This window comes from Echinococcus granulosus (genome assembly GCF_000524195.1).
Source record: "Echinococcus granulosus chromosome Unknown EG_S00002, whole genome shotgun sequence".
In the NCBI taxonomy this organism is placed as follows: domain Eukaryota; kingdom Metazoa; phylum Platyhelminthes; class Cestoda; order Cyclophyllidea; family Taeniidae; genus Echinococcus; species Echinococcus granulosus.
In genome coordinates, this window is record NW_020170382.1 from 2,205,960 (window position 1) to 2,231,908 (window position 25,949).

The 25,949-nt window shown below is 40.9% G+C and overlaps 5 protein-coding genes across 5 annotated transcripts in view; 2 read left to right on the plus strand and 3 right to left on the minus strand. All coding sequences in view use genetic code 11, as the record gives it.

The window, feature by feature from the left end:
- The window catches only part of EGR_00586 (putative cation-transporting ATPase), a gene marked incomplete at both ends in the record, with an annotated part of 46,675 nt that extends 25,809 nt beyond the window's left edge, over positions 1-20,866 (minus strand). Inside the window, 15 exon segments of the mRNA XM_024489835.1 lie at positions 2,589-2,771; positions 2,850-2,979; positions 3,901-4,306; positions 4,344-4,537; positions 4,574-4,663; positions 4,698-4,983; positions 5,991-6,188; positions 9,030-9,107; positions 9,121-9,300; positions 12,738-12,824; positions 12,906-13,014; positions 15,044-15,161; positions 16,673-16,922; positions 19,539-19,897; positions 20,636-20,866. Coding sequence (XP_024355832.1) covers positions 2,589-2,771; positions 2,850-2,979; positions 3,901-4,306; positions 4,344-4,537; positions 4,574-4,663; positions 4,698-4,983; positions 5,991-6,188; positions 9,030-9,107; positions 9,121-9,300; positions 12,738-12,824; positions 12,906-13,014; positions 15,044-15,161; positions 16,673-16,922; positions 19,539-19,897; positions 20,636-20,866 — 2,899 coding nt within the window.
- Positions 20,867-21,494: 628 nt separating this feature from the next.
- EGR_00587 (V-type proton ATPase subunit G) lies at positions 21,495-21,917 on the plus strand (the record flags this gene model as incomplete). Its single annotated transcript, XM_024489836.1, has 3 exons — positions 21,495-21,582; positions 21,615-21,715; positions 21,744-21,917. 3 exons carry the CDS (start codon positions 21,495-21,497, stop codon positions 21,915-21,917), a joined length of 363 nt encoding a protein of 120 aa, XP_024355833.1.
- A 343-nt stretch (positions 21,918-22,260) lies between these two features.
- Positions 22,261-23,498, minus strand: EGR_00588 (Serine/threonine-protein kinase; the record flags this gene model as incomplete). Its single annotated transcript, XM_024489837.1, has 6 exons — positions 22,261-22,359; positions 22,434-22,665; positions 22,860-23,008; positions 23,041-23,259; positions 23,306-23,414; positions 23,449-23,498. The coding sequence occupies 6 exons, from the start codon at positions 23,496-23,498 to the stop codon at positions 22,261-22,263; spliced, it is 858 nt and encodes a 285-aa protein (XP_024355834.1).
- Positions 23,499-24,018: 520 nt separating this feature from the next.
- Positions 24,019-24,436, plus strand: EGR_00589 (Heat shock protein beta-11; the record flags this gene model as incomplete). Its single annotated transcript, XM_024489838.1, has 2 exons — positions 24,019-24,213; positions 24,245-24,436. The coding sequence occupies 2 exons, from the start codon at positions 24,019-24,021 to the stop codon at positions 24,434-24,436; spliced, it is 387 nt and encodes a 128-aa protein (XP_024355835.1).
- A 412-nt stretch (positions 24,437-24,848) lies between these two features.
- On the minus strand, positions 24,849-25,547 carry EGR_00590 (hypothetical protein; the record flags this gene model as incomplete). Its single annotated transcript, XM_024489839.1, has 4 exons — positions 24,849-25,180; positions 25,218-25,322; positions 25,357-25,486; positions 25,518-25,547. The coding sequence occupies 4 exons, from the start codon at positions 25,545-25,547 to the stop codon at positions 24,849-24,851; spliced, it is 597 nt and encodes a 198-aa protein (XP_024355836.1).
- Positions 25,548-25,949: the final 402 nt, after the last annotated feature.

The window sequence follows — 25,949 nt, forward strand, 5'->3', positions numbered from 1 at the left end:
TACTTGGAAAGAACCATGCCTGCGTTGTTTAGCGACGTTACCATGCATGATCAAGTTTTACTGCCTTTCCAACTTAGTGATTAGCATTCGAGTCAACTTGTCTAACCTCGAAGTAGCTTTACAAAACGCGTTGGAAATGGGAAAAGAGCACTACCACAGATCTGCTGTAGTGAGGATAAATCAAAAGGCAGGCAGATAACTTTTAATTACGGCAGCAGATTTCGGAACCTTACAAAATAAGCTGACGTGGTAGTTCTAGGTGTATCCCAAAAAGCGCAAATACACTATTTATTAAGTAGCTTATCACTTGAGTGCGACGCATGAATGGGTTTACAGAAAGCAAACTGACACGCATAGCAGACGAGTGAATAAGTGGATCTACGCACTCAAGTCGAGGTGAATATTTGCACGCTACTTAAAGTGTGTTTCGACATTAGAGATTAGAAATTAACGAAATACTAAGGGGATGCAAGATCGCCTATCACACCACTAGAGCTTTAGCACGACCGCAAAAGGTACCCGCAATTCACCCCTAGACAGATCAACCGCGCCAAAGATTTGCTGTAATGGTTGTGCATGTCCTCATGTCAGGCGACTAGAAAGCAGGAGGTGTGAACTCAGAATTGTGGAACAATTTTTTTTTACGAAATCAACGACCATTCAAGTCAGCTAGAACAGGAAATAAAGGATGCTGGGGGGGGGGGATAGGCATGGGAGAAACGAACACATGAAATGATGAGGCATTTTATTGAAACTGCGAAAATTCTCCAATAAAAATAACGATGTTTCGAAACGGATAAAGCAAGAATTGATAGAACTCGGTTGCCTAGCCATGACGTGTGTTCTAATAAGAATGCACCAGCAAATGTTACCTTTAGATCATTAATTTCTATTCAATTACCAAACACGTACGGTTTATTAGGCTAAGAACTAAATCTTCCTTAGACGATAGACCACTGCACAATTAGATAAGAATCGCATTACGACGCTCATGAAGAAGATTTGTCTCAAAAATCCACGCATGCTAATTGAGCAATGGATTAAACGAAACGAGTGGGCAATTAAACGTTCATAATAATACTATTTTGGAGTTATTCCGTCATCAAGCCAAATTATTCTTTATTTGGATCAGTTTACAGCTGTACAGCGGGTAATTGACAGACCCTTGAATTGACACTTACCTTAAACAAGCATGTATGATACCGGAAAAAAAGTGAGCTGACGATCTGGCAATGATGTGCAAGCAGAGAAGGCCAGAGGTCAAATAATGCATCTAAGTTGCAGTGTTAATTCCATTTTCATCATTCCCAAAACTACTACGTACAGAAAAAAAAGCCCCCAGTAAAGTTGGCACTCATTTCAAAATGCGATTTCCTCTAAATCTGCACTGCATGAAATCTTTCTTAAATGGAGATGTTTTCAGTATGTTTACAACGAGGCAAGAAAAATATAGGAGTACCTCAAAAACCATGAAGGCTGTGTGGCTCATTTCAAACCAACTGTACATTTAAGAATATGCTGTTACCAAACATTCTCAATGCTGAGAACGTTGTAGGCAAAAAAAGCAACCACTTCCTCCACCTTATTGACTAGAATTTCAAGCCAATTTGGTGGGTCGCCAAGTGAAGTATTAAGGCTCAGAATGAAGTAAGGCTCATTTAGGAGGTAAAAACTACAATGCCCAATAAAAAACGCCTGCAAAAGCCCAGAAAACAATTCGGAAGGCTACTTGTGAAAACACATTAGATTTAAAAGGGGTGGTTGAAGTTAGTGCAGACCAGGAAAGACAATTTCTCACTATCATCTAGGTTTTCCAGGCTTTGTGTGAGAAAACATCGAGCGCTTAAATGACATTCACGTCAAACACCGATCAGTGGTTCACGGAAAAGAGGTTTTTTACTGCATTCTGCCTTTAAACGGCCAAGAAGCTCCCGCTAAAACATGAGCGGTCCCTAAAGGACAGACAAGATTTGTTTTGTTACAAAGTAGTCCCACAATTATCAGAAAGGCGACAAAGATGTCCCGCAACCCGAGAAATAAACGGCATGGGTAGATTAAGATTTATTTTTCTAAAGTTCTCAAAATGATTAAAAGCCCCAAATAGATATGGCAAAAAGCATTTTTGAAGAAAATGCTTATAGTGTGCGGTCTGAAATGCTGAAAAGACCATAAATCAACCTGAATAGTCATTTCTAGGCATAAAACGTGGTTGAATTTAAAATAAGGACCAAAACTAATAAAATTCTAGCAACACAACCCTTTCTATTATGCAAACTTTCAAAAATAATCTTATGTAGAAAAGTAAGCTTAAAACCTCCATTCGTGACAAACAATCAAGATTACACAGAATAATAGGTGTTTAATAGCAGAAGCCTCACTAATAATCTCCAACTCGAAATATCTAAAAATCTCACGAACACATGGGAATTTGCACTCCGATGTCTATCCACCCAATTGCCAAAAAATGAAAACAACCCTAACAGTTACCAATTCAATTATGCAATAATCACTTAGACAATCTAGACAACCAGTTGCATTCCCTGTAGGTAAATAAGAGCAGTCGGCGTGATTATGGATTAAGAACTCACCGACGATCCACACATAGGCGGATGCAGTAATGGCGAAAACAAGAAGGAAGGCGATGAAAGCGAGTGTCTCGAGATTGTTCGCGGTGATCGCCTTCACGCTGAACATGATGGTCTTGAGGAGGCGGCCCTGACAGGTGCTTAGACCCGTGCGTAGCACGAAGCACAGGCACCCATTATCCGGTGCTACGAGGGAAATAAGGAGGGAAGAGGTGAGATCAACTATTCTTTGCTTATTTGATAGCCCACTTGCAAGATGCTCACCTTTCGGTAGGCCTGCGTACTTTGCTGGCGGTGTCATCTGCACTATCTTGGTACCACCAAAGAGGACGTGCATTTTGTCATCTTCGCCGAAGTCAATTGGCTTCATGTTCGTTAAACTCTCCACTGGTTCCTGCAATTAAGTAAGAGATGTTCAGACCATATTTCTCACAACGAAATGAATACGAAACATTGCGGCGAGGAAACGTTACTAATGTCGCACACGGCTATGAACGCGATTTGGACATAGAATAAATCCTCAAAACCATCTGTCAGAGCACATGGCTAAATTAGATCAGACTATGTAAAACGTAACAGTATTAAGCGCGAATATTTCAGGTAGGAAAACCGTCTTAAAAAGCTTTACAGTTTTTTAGCCCACTAAAATATCAAATTTCCTTCCAAAAGCATCGACATCTACACCCAAGAGATGCAACAAAATTGCTGCCTTGAAAAGGGTACGAAAAAGGTTACCAAAATTTCCAAAAGCATCCTAATTAAAACTTTCCTACTCCGGTATTCCAGTCCGTTAAATCACATTATTCAGATATTCAAATAATACTGAGGAAAACATTTTGCTGGAAATCCACAGGTAAAAATAGTCATTCAAATAAGAAAAATACTTCAAGGTACTAAGAGACAGTAAAAAGAACATATTTTAGGTCACTTTTTTAAATGAACATATTGATTCCACTATTGCCGGGATATTTTATTAATAATACTACGGGAAAAAGCATGTTCGATGCTGAGTTGATATTTGACACAAAAGATATGAAGTCCTCGGAACTCATGCATAAATATAAAAATGATCCATCAAGGCCGATGTTTATAAATAGTGGAATATACATTCCAGCTTTCTACGGAAGATTCCTTCACAATCACTACCACGAACTCAAAACATCGAGTAATTGATAAAAAAATCACGGCAAAAGATGTTAAAAGTACAAGAATAGCATTGTCGCAAATTTGCTAACTTAGAAGTCAGTTATAACAATCAGTTCAAATACAATACATTAAAGCTCTCTGCAAAGTGGTAGCGGAGTGACAATCGTACCTTGGTTACAGGAATAGATTCACCCGTAAGCATGGATTCATCGACGATGCAAGTGCCTCGCAGGAGAAGTAAATCACATGGGATTAGTTTTTCTTGAACTGACTGGGTGACAGAAACAATGTCACCGGCGACAATATCCTCGCTGGATATAGTGTTCCACTTTCTGTTCCTGTACACGTGTATTCGGTAGGGTTGAGCACCCATTGAGCGAATTTCCTTCAGGTTTTTCAGCTGTTGCATTACCAGACCGCTTTCAAAAAGTACAAGAAGGACAAGAGTCATTATCGGGTAAAGCCAGTATTCATCAAGACACCAAAGGAATACACTGAACACTTGGAAAACAAAGAAGGGAGCAGTGGCCCGCTCCAAGAATAATTCCATGAAGGGAGGGACGGAGAGACGTAAACTAAGAATTAGGAAGTTAAAAAATGGAAAAAGACTACTGATTGTCCCCATAATTCTCCTTTGCGATTTTTATGCCTTCTTCTGAAGTGTAGCCTCGCCAGTCCTTATATTCCCTTAGCGACCATGATAGAGGAAACCTAACGGCGTGAATACTCTCCTTATCATCAGAATCGAATGTGTATTTCAGCCGCTGATAGAAGAAGTAATGGGTCAACCTCTCCGTGGCAATACTCTGAACAAAATACAACTTGTCACACAAAAGTTATACCTTTGTATGGAAAATAGGAACAATGGCAGGATAGCCAGAGTTTGCTGGAGGTATAACTTTAGCAAATGTGGCCTGTGAGACAAGTTTTTCCTAAGGAAAAACATCGCCAAAAAAGTGCGCTTACTTTTCTAAACATAAGAAGACACCGAACTGACACAAACCAATAACAGAACAAGGCTGTCAGTACATGAAGCACCGAAATCACCGCGACACCAATCAATCCTAATTCCACATATTCAGTAGCTCCCAGAGTTCCAAACCAATAACCGAGCCAAATAGAATACAATAACACGAATGGCCAAATATATCCATGGAGCAGTATGGGTTTCTCGCGATACAAGTTAATTGAGTCTATATCTGGTGTTAACTTCCCAGTTGACATCGTGCTCACAACGTTTCCACAAATCCAACTGGGATTTGATTGGCCAGAGTGTGATTTTATAAAACCGCCTTTTGGCTAGGTTATTTGGCATGCAACTACCTAAAAAATTAAATTAAATTGACTTCGCAGGTTCACGGATATTTTATTTGTAGTTCCTAATTATGTTTATAAATAAAAGCTAAGGTTATGCTGCCCTGATTAGTAGTATTTTTACATACAAAGCAAACAACTCGTTAAGCGAATGGGAAATATCCTTGAGTTTTAAAATTATTCCCATAGAAGTCAAAAATCCCCAACTTATTTTCATGATACCAGGTTATTTAGAATCCTCAAAACAGCACCCACACTTTCCTACCGTTACTTAAATTGCTACAATGTTGTAGTTCCCTTGGCTATACATTAAAACGTTGTAAGATCTCCCTTTAAGACCTGTTATCAACGTGTAGAAGCACTGGAAAGTAGCTTGAGCAGAGGCCTAGATGAGACCACAAGGGAACACCTTTTTGACCGAGTGATATTTCACCCCCGCGCCCCACCGACCTAGTTTCCATGTCAGGAGGACAAAAGTTTAGTCCTCCCCCGCGCACCAAAAGGTACACAAGCGAACCCCCAAAACATCTTCATCATGTAGCCCACTAAAGTGTGGAGCCCAACAGCCAACGAATTTGGCAAAAATGATGACCAGAAGTCGCCCCAAGTAGGATGCTCTAGCTGTGCTGCGTTCCTCGGGCGATATCGCACCAAGGAAACCGACAGTAATCGTACACTGCACCCGCACTCAGACCTAGTGACAAACGCGCTTTTTGCACCCCAAACCGGAAAAAAACCAGGTTACTTTTAAATGCTTTTGCTCTCAAACAACAAACACCACCATCATTCCCACCAAAATGGATATGCGCGAGTAGCGTAACATCAGCAACACCTCTCAGAAACACGAGACGAGTATTAGAGGGGAGGGCAAGATGCATAGCAAGGGCGTGAGTGGGGGCTAATAGACTGCTCTGTACATGGCGGGGACGAGGAGAAGAGCCTTACATTTGGTTTAACCGCTTTCTCATTTGTCTTTCTGTCCGTCTTGCTGTCTGCCCAACAGCTCGGAATGGCAACAACACAGCAACATCAACGACAATAATGCAGGAGACAGGAGGACGATTTGGTGAAGGCGGTGCTTGGATGGATGAAGGGTGATGACGAGGAAGGGCTCGCGGTGTTAACTGGGCCCGATGGGAACATCTATAAGCGACGCGGATAAGTAATAGTAAGGAGAATTGAGCAAATAACTATGCTTTATAGGCTGCTTAAAAATAAACATAGGACTTGTGAAAAGCTACAATGGGCAAGGCCTAAAGCGTGTTGCAGTATTAACCCGCAAACACACTCAAAGGATCTAAAAGAACTTCCTTTTAACGGACAGAGTCAGCGATTTTATAAAAATCTAAAGTAATGCACCACCAACCAGGGTTTCGCCAAATCTATGCACTCAACCGGCCAAATAAAAAAGAGGGATGCTACCACGGAACAAAGTTCACATTTAGACACAAGTAATGCGACCTCTTCTCCTTGCTAACAGTAACTTTCTGCCAATGTGAGCGTTACATCTGGATCTGGAATGAAACGGGTCGAAGTGCAGTTGAGCGCTGCTGATTTATTTGAAAAATGGTAATGCACTTATGAAATAAACCATTATCAACGATCCAATATTCTGTAAAGAGAAGCGTCTGACGTCAATATTACTCAACACTGCACAACAACATGGATGCGACACGCCCTAAAGGGGTTTAGTCGACTTCCACATTTTTATTGCACGCACGTCTATGGGAAACAACCGTGCAATTTAACGCCGCACCAAATTAAAACCACTCCAAAAGAATTAAAAAGTACATGGTGAGAAAAATGAGAGCGACGACACGGTGAATGGAATGAAGAGAGCCACCAGAATTGACTGGCATAATATTGATTTAACTTGTAGAATATGGAATGGCAAAATCGCAACGGTGTACGGCCTCATTACTTACCCATTCATTACAAAGGAAAAAAAAAAACAAAATTCAAAGCCAATTATTAAACAAGCAGCTGTGTGAAGAAAATTTATAAAACTACCCAACGGTATAAGGACAAAAGACGTATGCCGTTGGAAGCCGGAAGCCTTTTTGGACTTCAATACTTGGTCGGCTGCAAATTTTGGAGCGTTCATATCAACGCCGAGTTTCATGCAAAGACAAAGGCAGCAATTGCAATTGTTTAAAATGGTTTCCGCTTTACAGGTGAACGGCGGACTCATCCTGTGGTGTAATCGTTAGCTAGATATTGAGACTGGTCCTTAGAGGATAAAAAATGCAGGCCAAGCATTGCCAACGCGTCACGAAGATACATAGAAATCCGTGCTCAAGTGACTTTCCGATTCAAATAATGAAGCGTGCGGCATTCAGAAATTGTATTCGTCAAAAACTAGAAGTAATGCATTACCCCTGCGGTCGAACTGACTCGTAAATAAAAACAAGTTAATCGAGGTTCCAAAATAGCGTTTTTCAAGGTCTGTTTCAGTTTCACTTAATTACCTTTCAGCTTTTCTCCATAGTGTTCATAACCATTGTTATTCAGATTCATCTTATTTCCGTAACTGCTGCGGTAATAAATATCTCTCCCAGCGAATACGAAAACTTCATAGCCTTTACTTTAAAGCAGTGAAGCGTTAAAAGTTATTCATGGAAAGAGAATAACAACTGGTCCCATGACGTCTAACTACAGGCAATCTCAAACCGACGCTACTTTTATTCCACTTCTACCCACCTTACGATAGAAAGGTGGAGTGTTCTCACCAACTAGTACAGATGGAAAAGCACGGTAGCACGACAGAGCACTAAAAAGAAGGATACTAACCCAAATCACAGGAAATAGTAAATCATTTGATATAAGAACGCAGTTTACATTTCAACGCACCATTCCATTCTCACTTCAATATCTTTAATTAACCAGTCTTCTATCCAAAAGCTCATTATTTGTGCAATTTAGAATAATTCTTTTCCGTACTAAATGAAGTAAATGCTTGCTTCCACATTTTTGACATTTAAACCCCCTAATTAATCCTCCAATTCTGTTAAATCCCAAACGACACTGGACACGACGTTTAAAATTATTTTAGAATCAGACACTAGAACCTACTAAAGTGAGGCGCGTTCTCCTTCCAATAATAAAGTGTTTTCAATAAGTGGAGCAGTAGAGCAGTGAACAATAGACTTACTGTGTTTCGCATTATCGCTCACCATTTTACGAACGAGCGCATATTCTGGAAGTGTATGCTAATTCCTTTGAATCTTAATTCTACGTGAGAAGGCACGTAGTAAAAAAGCCGTCCCCAATTGATCTCTTAATTCAAATGATGTGGTGGGTGGCATTCAACGGTCGAATGCCATATGCTTGGTGGACGCCATAACAATCGATAGCATAAGTTGGCTATTCCAAACCGCGAAAAAAGCCCGATAGTTGATTTAAGAAGGAATTCCAGGTCTCTAGGCGTTCACTGAAATTAAATTCAGTTTACATTCGTGATAGCCAAACATTGAACCTGTTTTCTTGCAGCCCTAGTGCTCCATACGTTTATTTCTAAATAAACCAAATCAGTTTAGGTAATTGATGTGATGAGTAAAAGAATGAGGCAGTCAATCCTCAAATGCTTCTACATTTTCAACGGGACTGGATCTTGAAAAATCGTGAATTGCATACCCAAGTGCACTAGTTTTGGATAACATATTTTGTACTCAGTGGTGAAATTACCCCAAAATTGAGCAGAAGCTAGGATTGATCTAAGTTGGGGATGGTTTCCTGGCAGAAATCCACCGAAACACATTGCTTATTATAAGATCAGAATATTTTAGGTTTTGCAATTCACAAAGGATTGTTTCTCAACTAGCAAAAGCCACCTTTTGATGGAGATAGCACTCCTTGACATGAAAGAGAAACGGAAATCAGTTCAAATTGAAATAGGTGTCGGGCGTATTACCCTTTTGGATATCCGCCTCGTAATAATCACGAAGCATTCAAATCAAGTAGCACGAGTGTCAATAAAAAGTGGACTTACAAGAACAGTTACGCAAGGAGAGCGGTCTGAGAGGTGGAAGGCAGAAGAGGACGAGATGGCGTTTAGGTGGTAGACTGAGTTGGGGACGCGGTGGTGGTGACGGGGGAAGCGTTTGTGGCATTGTCTGAAGAGGGAGTGGCCTTCTCCTCCACGGCCTCCTCGGCTGACTCCACGACGGGCTCAGCGACTCCAGAGCGTTGAAGTGACGAAGATCCATTCTGTATAATACCGTGGCAAGAGGCCAGCAACTGCTGAATCATTGACAACCTACAGGGACAACATCATTACCAACATCAATGCACCCACAACCACCATAAAGAAGTAGAAGTAGTCAAAATTAATTCCTAAATCGTCCATCATTTTCGCAAAACAGCCCAGTCTCACTATTACCGATAGCCAAATACCTTTTTACGAGTTTATTTGATTTCGAAAAGACGCTTATGCCTTAGTTTCCTTTATTTACTGAAAAGCATTTTTGGTTTAGTTATTAGTTAAATGACAATCAAATTAAAGTGTACTAAGTGCAGTCGTTGAGACCCTTGAGATCACCCATTTGGAGATGCACGCATTCAACAAGAGAAAATCATTTAAAATGCACCGAAACCCTAGATACATTTGCGTAACCTAATAAGGGCACAAAGACTAGTTTTGGAATAGTTGTATAGGTGTTTCGTCATGTTTTAACACAGAAAATCAAAGCACATTACCTTTCCTTGAAAAATGATTACATAGCTAGGTAGAGGTTCTACAGACCCATAGGTCAACCGTTTCAAACCATGTTTGTAGTCAATATTTCCAAATACATCCTCCAAAAGGAGCCTAGGAAGGATATCCCCTTTGTTTTTCAACTGAAAAACGTGAATACAACTCTGAATCAAAAAAGCAACTTTATCAGAAGGAATATAAAAATGTGAAATGGTAATCAATTTACTTTGCCATAAGGGTATAATCGGAGATCCCGTGCTACAACGAGAGATGGAACGGTATGAAATTGGAATTACCTCTGATATTCATCAAGACCTTTTAGCAATCTATGAAAGATCGATCAGGTATTGCACACGCAAAGCGACAGAAAACATTAGTACAGCAACTCGATGGGGGAAAGTGTCCTGTTGTTAAGATCTATTGAGCCAGAGGTATCAGCTGCGGTCCGAATTGCAAAGAGCACACGACTTACCATCTTTTCATGGTGAATTGTTAAACACGAAGAATAACACTTTGGTGAGTTAGCTGCAATGGTGAATTTCTCCCTCCAGGAAATTTGTAAATAACTGAAGGTCCATGGCTTTCGGGAATACACAGCACAAATCCGTAGGCATTTTTAATTCAACATCCATTGGGAAAGATCGCGTTTACCATGTAGTAAACTATGTACTAGCAAGGTATATTCGTAATCAGACCGTAATAGGAAGCTTCTTACGAGGAAACCTCATGTATTTAGATGGGCGGTAATGCATTCCATAAAGAGACTTTCACTCAAGCCTACCTTCAACACATGCCTTCACAATGTGGCATTCAAAAGTGGTGGAAGTGTTTACAAAAGTACGGTTTTAAAACGACCATACTGATACAATGTCGATAGCAGATATGGAATTCTAAACACCCAGACTTGAAAGCAGAAACAAGTCATCGCAAAATTGATAATCTTTTTCGAAGTGTAGTAAATTTTGATGTCATCCCCTGTACACAATTAAGTCAATATCACTTTTAAGATGCGTGGGGCAAGCACTGGTAGATCCACTTCGGTGACGGCAATGCGGTCTTGCATTCATTAAAATCGAATATGACTTTCAGAAGAGAAAAACACCCTCTGCAAATATCGGGTTAAAATATAGCGAGGTAGTAGCTAGGTTTAGACGACTAAACAAAAAGCTGCCCTGCTGCCACACTTCCATCGCTCAATTACCTAGCATTTTTGTAAACTGAAATAACTATTGAATCGAACATGAAAATCTAAGGAAATACAGGGTTGAAAAATCGGTGCTAGAAACCGACACTTAAGGCATACAAGAATCCAGGATCCTATAAGACGTTTTAAATTTAAAACCAGCTTACAGCGAAAATTAATAAGGCTTTGGAACTACCTCAACTTCAGAAAAAAACCAAAGGTTCAATAAGGACAATGACTTTTAAACGACCTACTGATGGACGATGATGACCTTCCGCCATCGATTAATTTGACCGATCGTGTCACACCCACACAAAATACGCATGCATACACACGCACATGAACTGGGTCAAAAAATGGATCTCATATGTGAGATTTGTTTTCATCAATAAAGTCGTGCTGGTGGTCCTATGGAAAAGTTGTCGTTGATACGGGCGGGTTGTTATTCATTTAGTAAAAGACCTCAGTCCCTAACAGACACAAGTCTAACTGGCCTACCAAAATACTTCGCAGATTTCCGTGAATAAAACAGGTAGTGAATGAGTAGTAGAATCGGTACCGGATAGCCCATTACTTCATTCTCAGCGGGTAAGATGCCTGTTATTTGTGCTTTCCGACCTCTGTTCAAGTGAGGGAAAAGGAGGAAGTGGAGATTAGAAAGGGCCCTTACTAGACACAACGCTACACCGCGACTGTTACACACTCACACAGAAGAAAGTAGTTCTTGCTATGCAGCCAGACATACAGGGCTCTTTCTCCACTTCTCTACAGATTTGATTAGACATGAAGGACTATCTTTGCTTAGGCCAACGCAAAATTTATTTGCAATAAGACAATGTACAAATAGACAAATAAGTGCTAAGTGAATAGTTAAAATTCTACCCACATTTAAAAATCAATAAGAAGTGAATAAAGAACTAACACCTTTCTGTGCGCTGCAGCCATTTTAAAGGTGAAATCGGATTGCGGCCTTGAGAAAAGAACTGATTTTTTTTACTTTATGTGCTCGATGGTATGACTCCCCCGACGTTGGTCTAGACTCGTTTTTGGCATGTGCACTGCCACGATCCTCCTCCCACTGTCAATCAGTCACAATATCGCTATCAAAAGGGACCCTCATACCGAGCTGAACCATTGTCTCTTTTAACAGCGTTAAATATTGGTAGTTCGACCGACTCGTAGTCACTATAGCTGGTCCAAAAGTATCAATCCTGGATTAATTGCCCCCATTTAATAAATGCAAGTTTATGACCTTTCCTTTTTTATATTTGACTTTGGATGATTTGAATGTCATTCCTGTCGGGGGTAGAAACCTTTCCCTTAGCGAGAATTACGTCGTGAATGAAGATAGCGTCTTGTTCGATCTAGCACCGAGAAAACCACTTCTGCCCTAATTTATCACTTTAAAAGTGAAATATCAGAACAAACGCTACATTTCCGAATTACAGAGCTTACATGAGAGATTTGGGAAGGGTTCGCAAGTGTTACACAATTTTTTAAAAAAAGAAAATTGCTGTTATACCAACTGCAGTGTGGGAAAGGTTTCAACCAAATTAAGGCCACATTTTACTGACCCAGTAGACAGTAATAAACACCTTTCTTCCTCAGTTCATTAGAACTTCGCAAGTACAGAAGGATGCCACCATTATCACTTTTGGGGCGACAACAAAGCCTTGAAGAAGGATCCCTAGACCACTCACAAATGCTTAAATATGCTTTCACGTCATAGACAGTGAAGAGGTAATGACTAAAAATAGTTAAAGTGGATACATGTACGCGCGTGAGTGTGAAATCGGAGAAGAAAACGAGGTCTCACCGAGAACTTGTATCAGGAGAGCATTCAGATCCTCCCTTCGAGGTCGAAGGTCCGCGAGCGTCCAATATTCGTTGAACTAGACCTCCTCTTTAAAAAGAAAAGTGAATAAACAAGAGAAGGGTTTGATGGAGAAAGTGAACAGATGTAAGAAATGGAGATCGCACTCACTTGCAGTAGACAGCATGGGGAGGAAATTCGCCGTTCAGGTTGTTGCGAATACGACTGAGGAGATGATTAACTGGCGTCGACTTTGGACAGCCATCATTATTCAAAATATCTGCGGCGACAAGAAGAATAGCTTCAGTTAAGAAAAAACCCACAAAAAGGGAATCTAAAAAGCATATCCACAAATACCCTGTGGTTTGAGAGGTTTCACAGTCTTTAAAAACCCAATTCAGTGATTACAACTTCGATGCGTGATGTCAGTGAATGACACGCAGAATCCGCATAACAGCCCGAACAGAATGTCTATCCCATTCGGTAAGGTAGCTTTTCATTTTAAAAGAGGTCTTCTCGAGTAATCACTCGGACTCACTTGCTCAGTTAGGTAACCGTACTTCAATCAGTGATTCATTTAAAAATCTTAAAAGAAATGCAAGTTTTCCTTCAATGAAAAGCTAAGCCTTGAATTTGAGAATCGTGAGCTTTGGACAAAAAGGCATAGGGGTCTAATAAAGTCGAATTTTTTTTGGAGCATTCCATCGTCCGCCAGTACAGAAAAGTGGGAATATTAGGGACATTAGCAGTAGAAAGAATTCAACTGAATGAAGTGCAGTCACATGACTGACCCAACGAGTCCAAGCGCAGCCGGCACACCGACCATGTAGCCCATATGGAGCAAACACGAACAAAAAGGCAAGTGCAGAAACCGCTGCCCTTATGTTCAACACGTAATGGGCAGGAGGTTAATGATGCACGTTTTCCTAGTCGAAAGCAGTTGTCTTAAGAAGTGAAAATCACGCCCTAGTCCTGAATGGAAAAACGTCCCAAATATATAGGAAAGAGCTTCCGCACAAATGTCAGAAAATTTTCATTTTTAATTAGCTGACAAGCGTTTGGCAATATGTTTGCGAATGGGAAAAACTTTAGCACTTCGCACACCCCTAATATGACACATCACAAAGTTGACTCCCGTGGTCATAGTAACGAGGGCTGTTTCGCTTGACAAGTGCCATGGCCAGATCAATGCCTTCAAACACAATTGTGCATTTCTCAAAGGGAATGAAATGCGAAGATGACAGTCCACACTCACCAGGTCTGACATTCGATACTGCTTCCAACAGGTGTTAATATCAGTAAAATTCGCAATTTTGCGGCACATAACCAAATGTTCAAAATGCGGTGGAAGAGGCCACATAAAGACGAGAATCCAATTCGCCAATACATAATTCATCTCGTCCAGTGCAAAAAGGCTGGCAATTTTTAAGCAATAACATCGACTAAGGACAAGTCTATAACTCAATATCACGCGAGCAAAAGACCGGAAGAACCGTAAATGGTCTACTTTTTTGTCTCACAGTAATGAACAAAAGTGCTGTAAGCAGGTGTTCTTCTCTTCTCATCAATAAAGCCACAGACTAGCGGAATGGGAGATAAAATGAATATAGTCGAAAACAATTCAAAAACGATTTTCTTCAATTCGCCTAACCAATCCATGGGCAGTTAACAGAGACTGGAGAGGGCAGAACTGATCATGTGTTAGAAAAAAACAGAAGGTTTGAAAGAGGAACCAATTTTATGGCAAAACTATGGAATGACTAACCTGGAATTTAAAATAGGAATTATGTCAGGTTAAAATCTGTGAATAGTGAAATACCTAGAAACTCGCTCAGAACTAGTTTCATCAATTGGAGAAGAAGAATCTTACCCATTTCTATGATAGGAGGTGGAGTTGGTGTGGCCAAATTACTACTCCGATTATCATTGGGGAAAAAGACGACAAATTGCGAATCTGTTCGCGATAGAATGGGGCCTCCATACCAACACCTAACACCTAACCACTACTTCTTAGAAAGAGTAATTGGACGCGGTCACTGCCCGCCGTCCCACTGCCTGACTCAACTATCGTGTCGACTCATTCTTTTCGTGGAGAAAGTGACCAAGGCGACATGATGCGAAAACTTGCTTCACCGTGCGGTAAACGAATAGGCACCCTCAAGGCACTACTACTATATCTTATGCGTTGAGCAGTGGCTATCAATAACCGTGACGAGATGTCGTGGATGTTTCAGCGGCTACATCGAAAAAGCGGTGATTAAGTCTGCTCGAATGAGTCAAGAGAGGTGAACAATTTTTACAGGACTCACCGTTTGCCATACTTTCCACAGTTTCCTCCAGACGTTTGTCCTTGACCTGCAACTCTGGGTCCACCTTGGGTGCAGGCTCAAAAGCAACGAGAACCATGCTCATATTATCTGAGCTGCCCTGAAAGAAAAACGAAGTTTGTTGATTGAAAAAGCTACACATGCAATCCAATTCACCCCAAGTTTGGGAAAACTTGCAATTCACGGTCTCACGGATACGCCTTGAAGATTTAGCTCTTCCACATGGAGCACATAAATACATTAAGCGACCAAAGGTTCCTATTAATCACATTATTCTCATATAAATAGGGGGGTTTTGGGATTGCGAGACATTGATGAATGAAGGATGGTTTCATGTGGCAGTTAAAAACCCACGAAAAACTCCACTAAGAAGAGTCGGATGCTACTCTAATGCTAACGCGCATATACATACCTCTGGAAGAATTTCCAACTAAGTTATTCGCGAAATGTTCCATGATTTAAACTGTTAAACCATGCACATCGTTCAAACAGTGTCAAGGTATTCTGCATGCGTTACACCTCAAATAGACCTGAAGTCATGGAGAGGATGACAGAAACATACGATGAACTGTTCAGCCCAAACACAAACGCTCTTATTAGTTTTTGTAAAGCAGGCTTGAGATAGAGATGGGTAAGCGATAAGAAATCAGAGGATAGGCAGTCCCCAATATGCTACCCACTCAAATATCCGAAAGCGACCTTCGTGCAGGATCACCTCCTGTTAGTCAATAAGGGCTCGTTAAAAGTGCTCGATTCCGATCTTTACTTCCACTTTAAAATTTAAGTTCCTTTGATTGAAAATAGATCACATGGTTCCCTTTCATAACTTTTAACAGTATTATATGATAAATCGCAAACATTCTGTTCGCTCCACACATCGCTTTTACCACAATAAATAACCAGTCCGAAAATGAATTTTGACTCACTATTTGGCAACTCCTATTGTATCAGATCGTTCAGTACAAAATGTCCGAATTCTTCAGGTACCAGACATAAGTTAATAACATTCACACAATTCCCAGTTTTATTGTTACTGAGACAATTTATTAGCACGACTTTAAAAGCTATTTTATATTAGGAAGTTCCCGTTATGTTAATTATTTGAACGATGGTTTTGCTGGAATATATGATAACCAAAAAGTAGTGCTAGTGGCGATGCAGCGCATCCAAGTGGTCAGTGGGGATGACTAACAGATGCGGGTTACACTGTTTCGTGATTTGAAGAGTTGTGCTCTTGAAGACAAGTTTACTGCTAGTCACAAATGGGTCATACGCAAGAGTTCAACCGAGACCTAAAGTATAATGATAGGCCGGAAGACGCAGGGGAGGCAGAGCCATCCACCACTAACCACACACAACCCAGCACTGAAGATTGATGCAATTATTTCCAACATCTTTGGCCAATCAAAACAAATCGATAGGGCAACAAATCTAAAAAAGTGGACTTAAAAATCACCTATATTGGGTTGCAAAAGTCATAAGTTTACAGTGGTCGAAACGCTTGTAACCTGATTAATCGCTGCCCTGCTTCCAGTTTATTGTAATAAAGACGCAATAAGACATTTGTGGTGTAGGAAAACCTCCTACTCCTGCTCCTGACCGAAGACTCACGTTGTAGAGGCAGTAGTCGATAACCTCGTTGCAGACCCTTGAGAGGTCGCCCACACTGCGCATACGCTCGCTGACTACACAACAGAGGTCCTCGTTGCTCACCACGTCCCAGACCCCGTCACATGCCAACACCACCATCTGGTCACGCTCCGGTTGCCGGTCGATTACCGTGATCTCCGGCTCCGGCGAGATTAGCTGCTCTGTCGGGCCGAGGTCGCGTGCTGTCTTGTATGAGTAGTCGCCCAGCGATCTGCACAATTCAGAGGTGAAATACATTGGTGAAAGCCCCCCTCACAATTCGCTCACCTACTCTTCTGCCAAGTTAACCTTTTGTGGTAGTTAGGTGAAAAGACTGCGGAACAAATCGCTTCCGCACTAACCAACGCCTCGATCGTTCTTACTCACAAAACCACACGGCACTTTCTACATCTGAAAACAGCTCATATATCTACAATTCTGTAAGACTGGAACGTTTTATCATAAACCTTTCCATCAGTTGATAAATATAAGGTTTCTATCGCCTCAGCATGAAGTGGCGCTGGTCAAATGGACACGATGAACGCTCTAGTCATTCCCTTCAACCAAGAAACCTAAAGAATTTACAATACATTATTTTTACACATTTATTTGAAGTATAATAAAGAACAGGTCTTCATTTCATCAATGCTCGTTTTTTTCAATTTCTTCCTTTTCGAAAAACCATATAAAGAACGTTAACTATGAAACGTCCCAGTGCTCACTAGCAAACGACCATGGCTGACTTCATGAAACTATGAAAGAACAGAAACGGCGTACATTTGTCATTCGCTTGATTTTTTTTGGTGTTATCCAAATCTCTCAAAAGAAAAGTAATCTGAGAACTCACTTGTTCTGCAATTCACTGATCAATTAGGTAAATGATTGAAACCACCATTGATTATGAGTTGGTTTAGAGGCATATGGCCAGAGAAACGTAAACGTGCAGGAAAATCCAACAATGAACACTTCCTGTCGACCCACGCGTTCATTATTTTGCGACTCGTTACATCATTGTCTACACAGCTTTTTGAAAAAGATTCCAGCCTTTATTTAATTCCATTTACAATTTTAGAAGAGAACTCCAAAATAAAGATTACCCAATGCTAATGATTAGATTTCTCTAAAGTGAATTTGGCATTCTCAGCTTATTTTCCTTATAGGCCATTAAGAAGTGGAGGAAAATGCTAACATGCTAAGGATTTTTGGTAAGAGGAAGATTATAACCGCAAAACAACTGTCACCATTCTTCAGTTAAAATGAGAATAATGAAAACGTGCAAACATCCATACACAACAAAAAGTAGTTCGAAGAATCTAGATTCACGCTGTTACTACACTTGCAAGGGCGGGATATTGTGCCTGAATCTCCCATCAGCACCAACATTCAATGGTTCCAATTATTTGCAAAAACATTGTTTAACTTCTCATTAACATTGGTCATAATGTAGTAAGATTGGTCTAATTCCAAGGTCCAAATAATGTCCTTACTTCTGCCCACAAAGAAACATCCAGAGGAAGACGACTCGCAATTCAGCGTCGTCTAACAAAACGTGTTGCATAACACGCATTTATCAAAGGCTATGCTTGGAAAATATAAACACCTTCCTGGAGGAGAATGACAACACCGATGCAGGAAATGGGGAGGAAACACGCATGTGAAATTGTAAAGCTAAATCTGCAAAAGTCTGGCAATCAGATTATCAAATAGCATTACTGTGCAGGCCTGGGACAGTGGAGAGGAAAAAAGTCCCAAAGATCGTCATGAAATGAGACTTGCTTCAGCAGCAAAGGGTAGTGGCTGGTTTGCTAAAATAGAAAGCTGCGACAAATTCCGCCTTAGGTTGATCTCGCAACGAAACGAAAAATACGAGAAAAGAGACTATCTCAAAGAAGGATTTCGCTCGCTTTGAATATGAACGTATCCTCATACCATTGAGAATGTGTAATGGATGTTATTTTCACACTTCTACAAGCATAAGTTTAGGCAACTATTGTTTCTATTTTGAGAAAAAGTAATCTTCAAGAATAGGATCACTGGATAAGTTAAAAGCAAAAGTGCTACGGATTACAACTTTTGTCTCACTTCCATAAAAAGACCACGCTTATTATTTTTTCCTATTGCAACACACCACGAAAGGCGGACATATAATATGGAGAATAGGCTAATTACATTTGAGCAGTAAGAAAGTGGGGGAACAAATTATTCTACCAAGACCAATTCTTCGGCTATGACTTACTTGAATTGATGTAAAATGGATGGGTAACAAAATACTCCTCGGAACCATTTTTTTGCCAAAACGCAGAAGCCAACGACAATGACTTAAAAAGGGACCTCATGAACGATCTGATGCACAAGTACGTAACACGACGACCCTAAAAATGTCATTCATGCTATATTTTCCATAGATGACTTATTCTTCAGTGCGCAGGAATAGAGAAAAGAGCTACCGAATGAAGATAATCTATAAACAGTTAGTGAATGTTGTGGATTCGCAATAGCTACGAAGTTTTTCAGCTGAATGAAATGCGATTTCATGATACGGATCTTTCACCGCCTCACCGAAAGGAAACAAATAATAAATTGGACAAAGTCAGCATATTTCGCGTACATTCCCCCAAAATTAAGGTATGTAAAATTTCACACCAAAAGGCTACGTTAGTAAGACTGAGCTAGAACTGTGTGGAAACAATAACCATCTCTCAGATTCACGTTAGTTTTTAGAAACTAGACCCAAAAGATTCATTCCACTTGGAGACGAATATAGTAAATCCTAGATTTTTAGCTTTGATGGCGCGATGGTAACAGCATTTCTAGGTTGTGAGGAAATGTGACTGCTGGGAAAGCCCACCTGGAGACGGCAAGATTGCCATTAACGCGCTCGACAATGACAGAGCCACCGGCCTTTTGAATACGTTCCTTCTCACTGGGATGGGCGGGTTTGTGGTCGGTGGTGGCGAAACCCACCTCCCCATCGCGAATGAGCACGGCACGTGAGTCACCGCAATTGACGAAGAAGATGTGCTTCGGTGTGATGAGCACACATACTGCCGTGGAACCCGACCTGTCCGAGCCGTTGGCGATCTCCGGCAAGTTACGCAGCTCCTCGTCCAGTGCAAGGAAGCCCTCGCGGATGCCCTGGCGCACCTCTGGGATACTCGGCGCCAGCTCTGGATCGATTTTCTTAAACTCCTCCGTATCCACAATGCGCTGTAGGTGCAAGGCAGCTGTCGAGTTGGCGATTTTATCTCTTCCTAACCACAAGGATAGCTTATCCGGGCTAAACGTTGTGATGCCTCAAAACTTCTAATTAACGGTAACTGGTTTTATCTACTTCGTCTTAGCCACCATGTGAGACGCACTCCTCTGTTCAAAATTTATTCTTTCTGCAAACTAATCAACAACTCAGGAAATTATCATCAGATTCATATATGCTGGAAATGGTGAGACAGATTCGTAAACAAGTTCCTACAAAATAAACGGCAACATGGGAGAAAGTCAATGATTAAGCCGTGAACGAAATGCAGCACTAGAAGGCACTTTGACTTAATTATATAAAAAGCACTTCATCATTTCCTACAATGTTTTAAGAGGCAAAAAAATGGAAACGCAAAAGATATAAGGAAAACTTATTATGGCCTATAAATAGAAGGGGTCAAATAATATGCAAGCAAAACCGATAAAAGAACCTAAAACAAAAAGCATTACTATGGCCGGTTCTCAAGGAATTGTTTCGAGACATGATGCTGCTTCTTGAGAAAGGAAAAAATCAAATATTAAGGCAGGGTCAGAAAACTATACCCCTCGGAGTACACAAAATTTAAGGTACGCTAAATCGTATAGATGAATGCATTTGTTCACCAAAGTAAATACAAAACCGCATTTATCACTCAAAAGGTAATCACATCACAGTATAGAATCAAGACTGTGAGCAAGGAGGAAACATACTTTGAGAAGTTCAGCTGCACATCGTTCCGAAACGAGAGCACCCGCGTGCCCATCAAAGACAGCGAAAAATGACCAATCTTTAAGATGGCCGGGAAGTCTGGTTATGGCACAATGGGCATCCTCCATTGAGACACGCCACCCTTGCATACTGGAGAGTCCGTAACGAAGATTATTACCCTCACCGGATTCATTAAACTTTTCCGTTATCGGCGTAGCTAGCAACGTACCCATATCCCTAGAAAAGATACCTCAACCTCAAATAAATAAGAACCAACAACAGCACAGTTTACACGATGAAAGGCATGAAAACCATTCATGGCATTGTCAATACCTACAGTATCAAATAAGTCTATTGAAAACTCATTCACAAAGGGGCCTAATCAATGTTAGTGCCATTGGTCACCAGTGCTAAGAATCAAGATGGGATAATACCTGGCTTATCTATAGGATAGTAAAAAAGAATAACTGGAGATTCATCAGGACGGGTGGTCTAAACAACAAGTAATACGAAGCGAATAACAAGCTGTTCTTCGTGAAGGCACGAAACCGGGAAAATACACTGGGATGGATGAAAAAAACTAGCTTATAAAATAAATTACCAACAGAGTGAACCTCTATGCTTGTGTGCTACTAAAACGAAACACTCAAATGGCAATAAACAAGACTTTAGCAATCAAATTGGCGCGAATCAGAAAACCATAAACAAAGCGCTCCCAATGCTACGACATTTCTTTGCATCTAAACTAAACCACCAATACCAACAGCACTCGACTACGAGTTGCACTTCGACAAAGGTAACATTAATTAAAATATGTGGATTTGTTTGAATCCGTTTTCTTAGAACGTGCCTTAGTTGAAAATGGCCTCTGCCGCACAGCTCGACGGTGTGGCCCAGTTGCAGGTCGCCAAGGCAGCTGCGACGGCAAAAATCGAAGAAGCAAGGACAAGTGCGATGTCAAAAGTTAGACATTATTTTTAGGACGCATCAAAAAATTAAAACAAGCAAAGAGTGAAGCGGCAGTCGAGGCGAATTTGTACAAGGCCGAATGCGAAGCAGCTATAAAAGAACTCGAGCAGAGGGTATGCAACTCCTATCTGATTTCTTTAGCATTCTAAACATAACATCGAGACCGGAGGCAGAGTCGAAGCATTTACCGAACAGGCCATTCAGAGGCTCCAACAACGTTACGAAGAAAACAAGGAGACCGCACTAGGCGAGATCATCGCTCAGGTTCTCACCGTCAACCCCGTGGTTCATCGAAACGCCAAGAATGTGCAGTGAATATCTCTGGCACACCTTACGCACTTCTGATGTCGCATAATCTACTGGTTTGTTGTTTGCTTCCAGCTTTTGTGATAGATAATGCGAATATTAAACCTGTGTTCTTGCGCCCTGCGTCCTCCTCACAACTCCGTGGTATTCATTCATCACAAAAGTATTGTAATGCTCAACAGGATGAGTCGCAAGGCATTCGAACCCATCATTCGGTAAATTGTAACGGACCCCAAATTAGGAAGAAGCATGACGCAGAAAACAGGTTTTAAAAGACGGCTAACATTCCGCATAGATACTTTACGATATAAAAGGCTTAAGACATCGATTGCACAGCGAAGCAGAAAAAGTGTCACGGTGGTGGCTTGCCCCTTTCGGCGTAGGCTTGGACCCACGGATGCTGAATAATAGAGTCCATATCAAGCCGGTGGGAAGGTTGAAGGACAAGGATCTAAAATAAGGTCAGTCAGTCGGTCGTAGGTCACAAACTTTCGGGGATTACCTTTCCTGGGGCAGATGACCCACCTTCGAAATCAAGTCCTGTGCAAGTGGGGTAATGACCGAGGGAAACCTATACCTTACGGCCTTGATACGAGCGTAAGTCTCCGTTGTGTCGTTGTGCACAAAGGGAGGATTTCCACTCAGCATCTCGTAGCACAGAACTCCGACTGCCCAGTGATCTACTCGTTCGTTGTGGTTATGTCCGAGAAGCATCTCGGGTGGGAGATAATCAATTGTTCCACACATTGTTCTGCGCCTAAAAGTAGCTTAATGAAATCATTGACGTAAAAGCGTGGGAAAGGACATTACCCTCCTATCACACATATAAAATGGGTTTTACGATTTGCAAGTAAAGTACCAATTTTGGACTACTAATATAGGAATTATAAGAACACTTGCGGCTGTCATGACACGAATATGTAGGTCAACAATAGCATGAAAGTTTCGTACCTGAGCGAGGGTGCGTGAACAGACCAACCGAAGTCAGCAAGTTTCAATTCGTTGTAGAAACCAAGGAGGAGATTTTCAGGTTTTATATCTCGATGAATGACGTTACGTGCATGGCAGTACTTCAAAGCATCGCATAATTGGTAGACATACTAACGCATGAATATCACTGCGCAAAACATACCGTAGCAGCCTTCCGCTCACAAAAACGCTTGTCACGTTGTAAATGGGTGTACATCTGGCCATAAAACGCATATTCTAACACCAAGTACACCTTAGACTCATCGTGAAAATATGTATACAATTGAAGGATGTGCGGGTGGCGCAAGTGACACATTATTTCGATTTCTCGGCGCAATTGATGTTCCATACCACACTTAACAAGCTGCTTTTTAGAAAGGATCTAAATCAATCATGAATCCATCAAACCCTGCCTTTAATGCGCATACGAAATCTTCCTTCTTGGTTCTCGCAAGGAAAACATTTCCAAATTTTCCAGTGCCCAAAGGACGACCAATAAAGAAATCCGAAAGTCTAGATATTGGCAGCTCTTGATTTCTTTAGACAAGCTAAGAGAAGTATAAGTATTTACTTTTGCGATATTTGCTGCGAAGGGGTATCGTATACGATCAAGGAACTCATTTTCGAAAGGCCGCAACAGCTCAACAAATGCGCCTCGCAAGTAAAATAGGGCTACTGATGCATTAAAACCGAGAAAGGTAATTGTTTGAATCATACATTTTTTGGGTAAGAGTAGTTATCTTTTGCTCTAACAATCAAACGATGTTGCTTACTATCTCAGAGGAATATAATTTCGACTTTTTGTCGCAGTCCGCGGCTTTAAAGCACCAAGGTCTTAAGGTCTCTACTTAAAATAGGAGCATTAATTTAGAACACATTTTGCATCTTTTAACCTCCTTTACTTTGCAACTCATGCATTTTTTCACTTAACAGGAATTGATAGCGAAACCCAAGTGCATCACCTAAATATCTCAGTTCGCGACTTTGATTTAATGCACTGCACTACATTTAAAGTTCTACTTAGTAATTCCTCTACTCTAAAAGAGTTTCATTCAGGCACATGAAACTACACTTTCACCGAAGGCAGCTCCGGTAGACCCAAGCCATAGCAACGACCTTATATTACGTAACTGCACCAGCGATGAAACCCTTGGGCCACGTTATCTCTGCAACATCAAATGATGAGCAATTCCCAGCAGAGAATGTATTGAATATAAAGGACAACAACTTCTGGCTAACTACGGGAATATTCCCGCAGTGCTTGATAATCTCGCTGGACTCTAAAACGATATTGAATTCCCTCAAACTAGTTTCTGCCTGTATTAAGTCCTTTACGGTATGATAAGCAAACTAGTAAGATTGGTTAGGTTGAGACCGCCCCTGATGACACGGCCAACTATCAGACAACTGTAGAAATGAACGTCGATAGCGGTAACAATCAAGTTCAAATTACGAAATGCCCTCTGAATGGAGCCTTATGCAAGCAGATAAAGTTATCAATTCTAAGCGCGTATGACCATTTCGCCGCTGTGTACAAAATTATTTTCGAACAAAACTAAACTACAACTCTCTTGTCATGCTACTGAGAACCTTTTTTCTTAATTGGGAGTAGATCAGGTATATCCTACCTCCATCGAGGAGATTTCAGAACAAGGTTCTAGGACTTCAAAGTACCGTGTAGTTACTGCGCCTACGTGAACTATAAAGCAATCGAATATGGGCCGCAGTCAGATTCAGTTTAATAAGCGAATTTAACCTCCTTGCCTGTTAAATCAAAAAGGCGTCGATAAAAAGTGCATCAACACACGAAGGCCATACGCTTCAATTTTGATACGTACGTGAAAAGTTCGAGTTGTAAGCACTGCCATTGCTATAGTAAATCAAGCGTACAATCTCTATTCCAACAGGTAGAGGGATGTAGAAAACGCATGACTGATTGCGAAAAAGCCTACAATACAAAAAGCGTACAGATCACTTTTGCCAAAAGTTCGGATCAAGCAACAGTTTGCGCCGAATTGTTTCAAACCAACGTTTAATAGCCGAAATAGGAACATAGACTTCGGATGTTCCTGGTAACTCTTTTGCACAGCCCGCCGCAAAATGGAATAAATTCTCTGCTGCGAACTGAGTAAATCTCATCTCGTCATCCACACCTGCGGAAGTGGAAGAATTTTCAATCGCAGACGTCTGTCCTGCCAATTCGACCAAAGGTTCGAGAGAAATTCCAACTTGTGCAGTCACCATATTCCCAGTAGGCAAACTCGAAATATTTTGAAACGGATTCACAACCTGCTTTAGTGCATCTAAACTCATTCCTCCAAAATCAAGAGTTAGACCTACTTGGCTTTAATCCAGATACCTTGAAAATTGCGCTCGGACGATCATTTGAAAGGTAGCCCAAATAACTCCAGTTAGCTAAACCATTTTCTACTAGACCAAAGTGAACTAATGTAGTGAGAAATAATCTAGTTTAACCTACCTCCAGCCCCATATCCTTCAGGAAATGGAGCCTGCCCAGTCAAAAACACAACAATATGGTTGCTCTTGCCAAGTGGTGGTAAATCCAAAAGAAGTCTTCCAGGGGACACTTCGCAGAAATTCGATTGAACCTAATTTGGAAACAACGGAAGGGAAAATTACTATTTGTCCTGTCAGAAGCGCCGCAAACATGAAACTCACGGAGGCCGCCGGCAACGGAATAGTTGGCTGACCTTCGAAATGGCATCAGTTGCGGATTGGCATTTAAACCTTGAATGATATCTCAAATTAAGACGTCAGAAATGCATACTGCATATAAATAATGGCAAATAGGTAGGCCATGAAAAATATAGATTGAAGAGGAAGCCGTTCCCATCATATGAGCAGTGAGCTATTGGATTTGTTCACGAAATTTGTTCAGTTCCATCCATTGAAACATGTTTAGCTAGAAAGTACTAAGTGCAAAAAAATCCAGATTTTCTTATGCTGGCGTACATAAAAACTAACGTGACTGCGTTGTAAAAATAGCTACCTAGGAATATCTTTGTTTTTTTCAAATGCTAAATGCAACCATGCATTAGATGCCAAACCCAA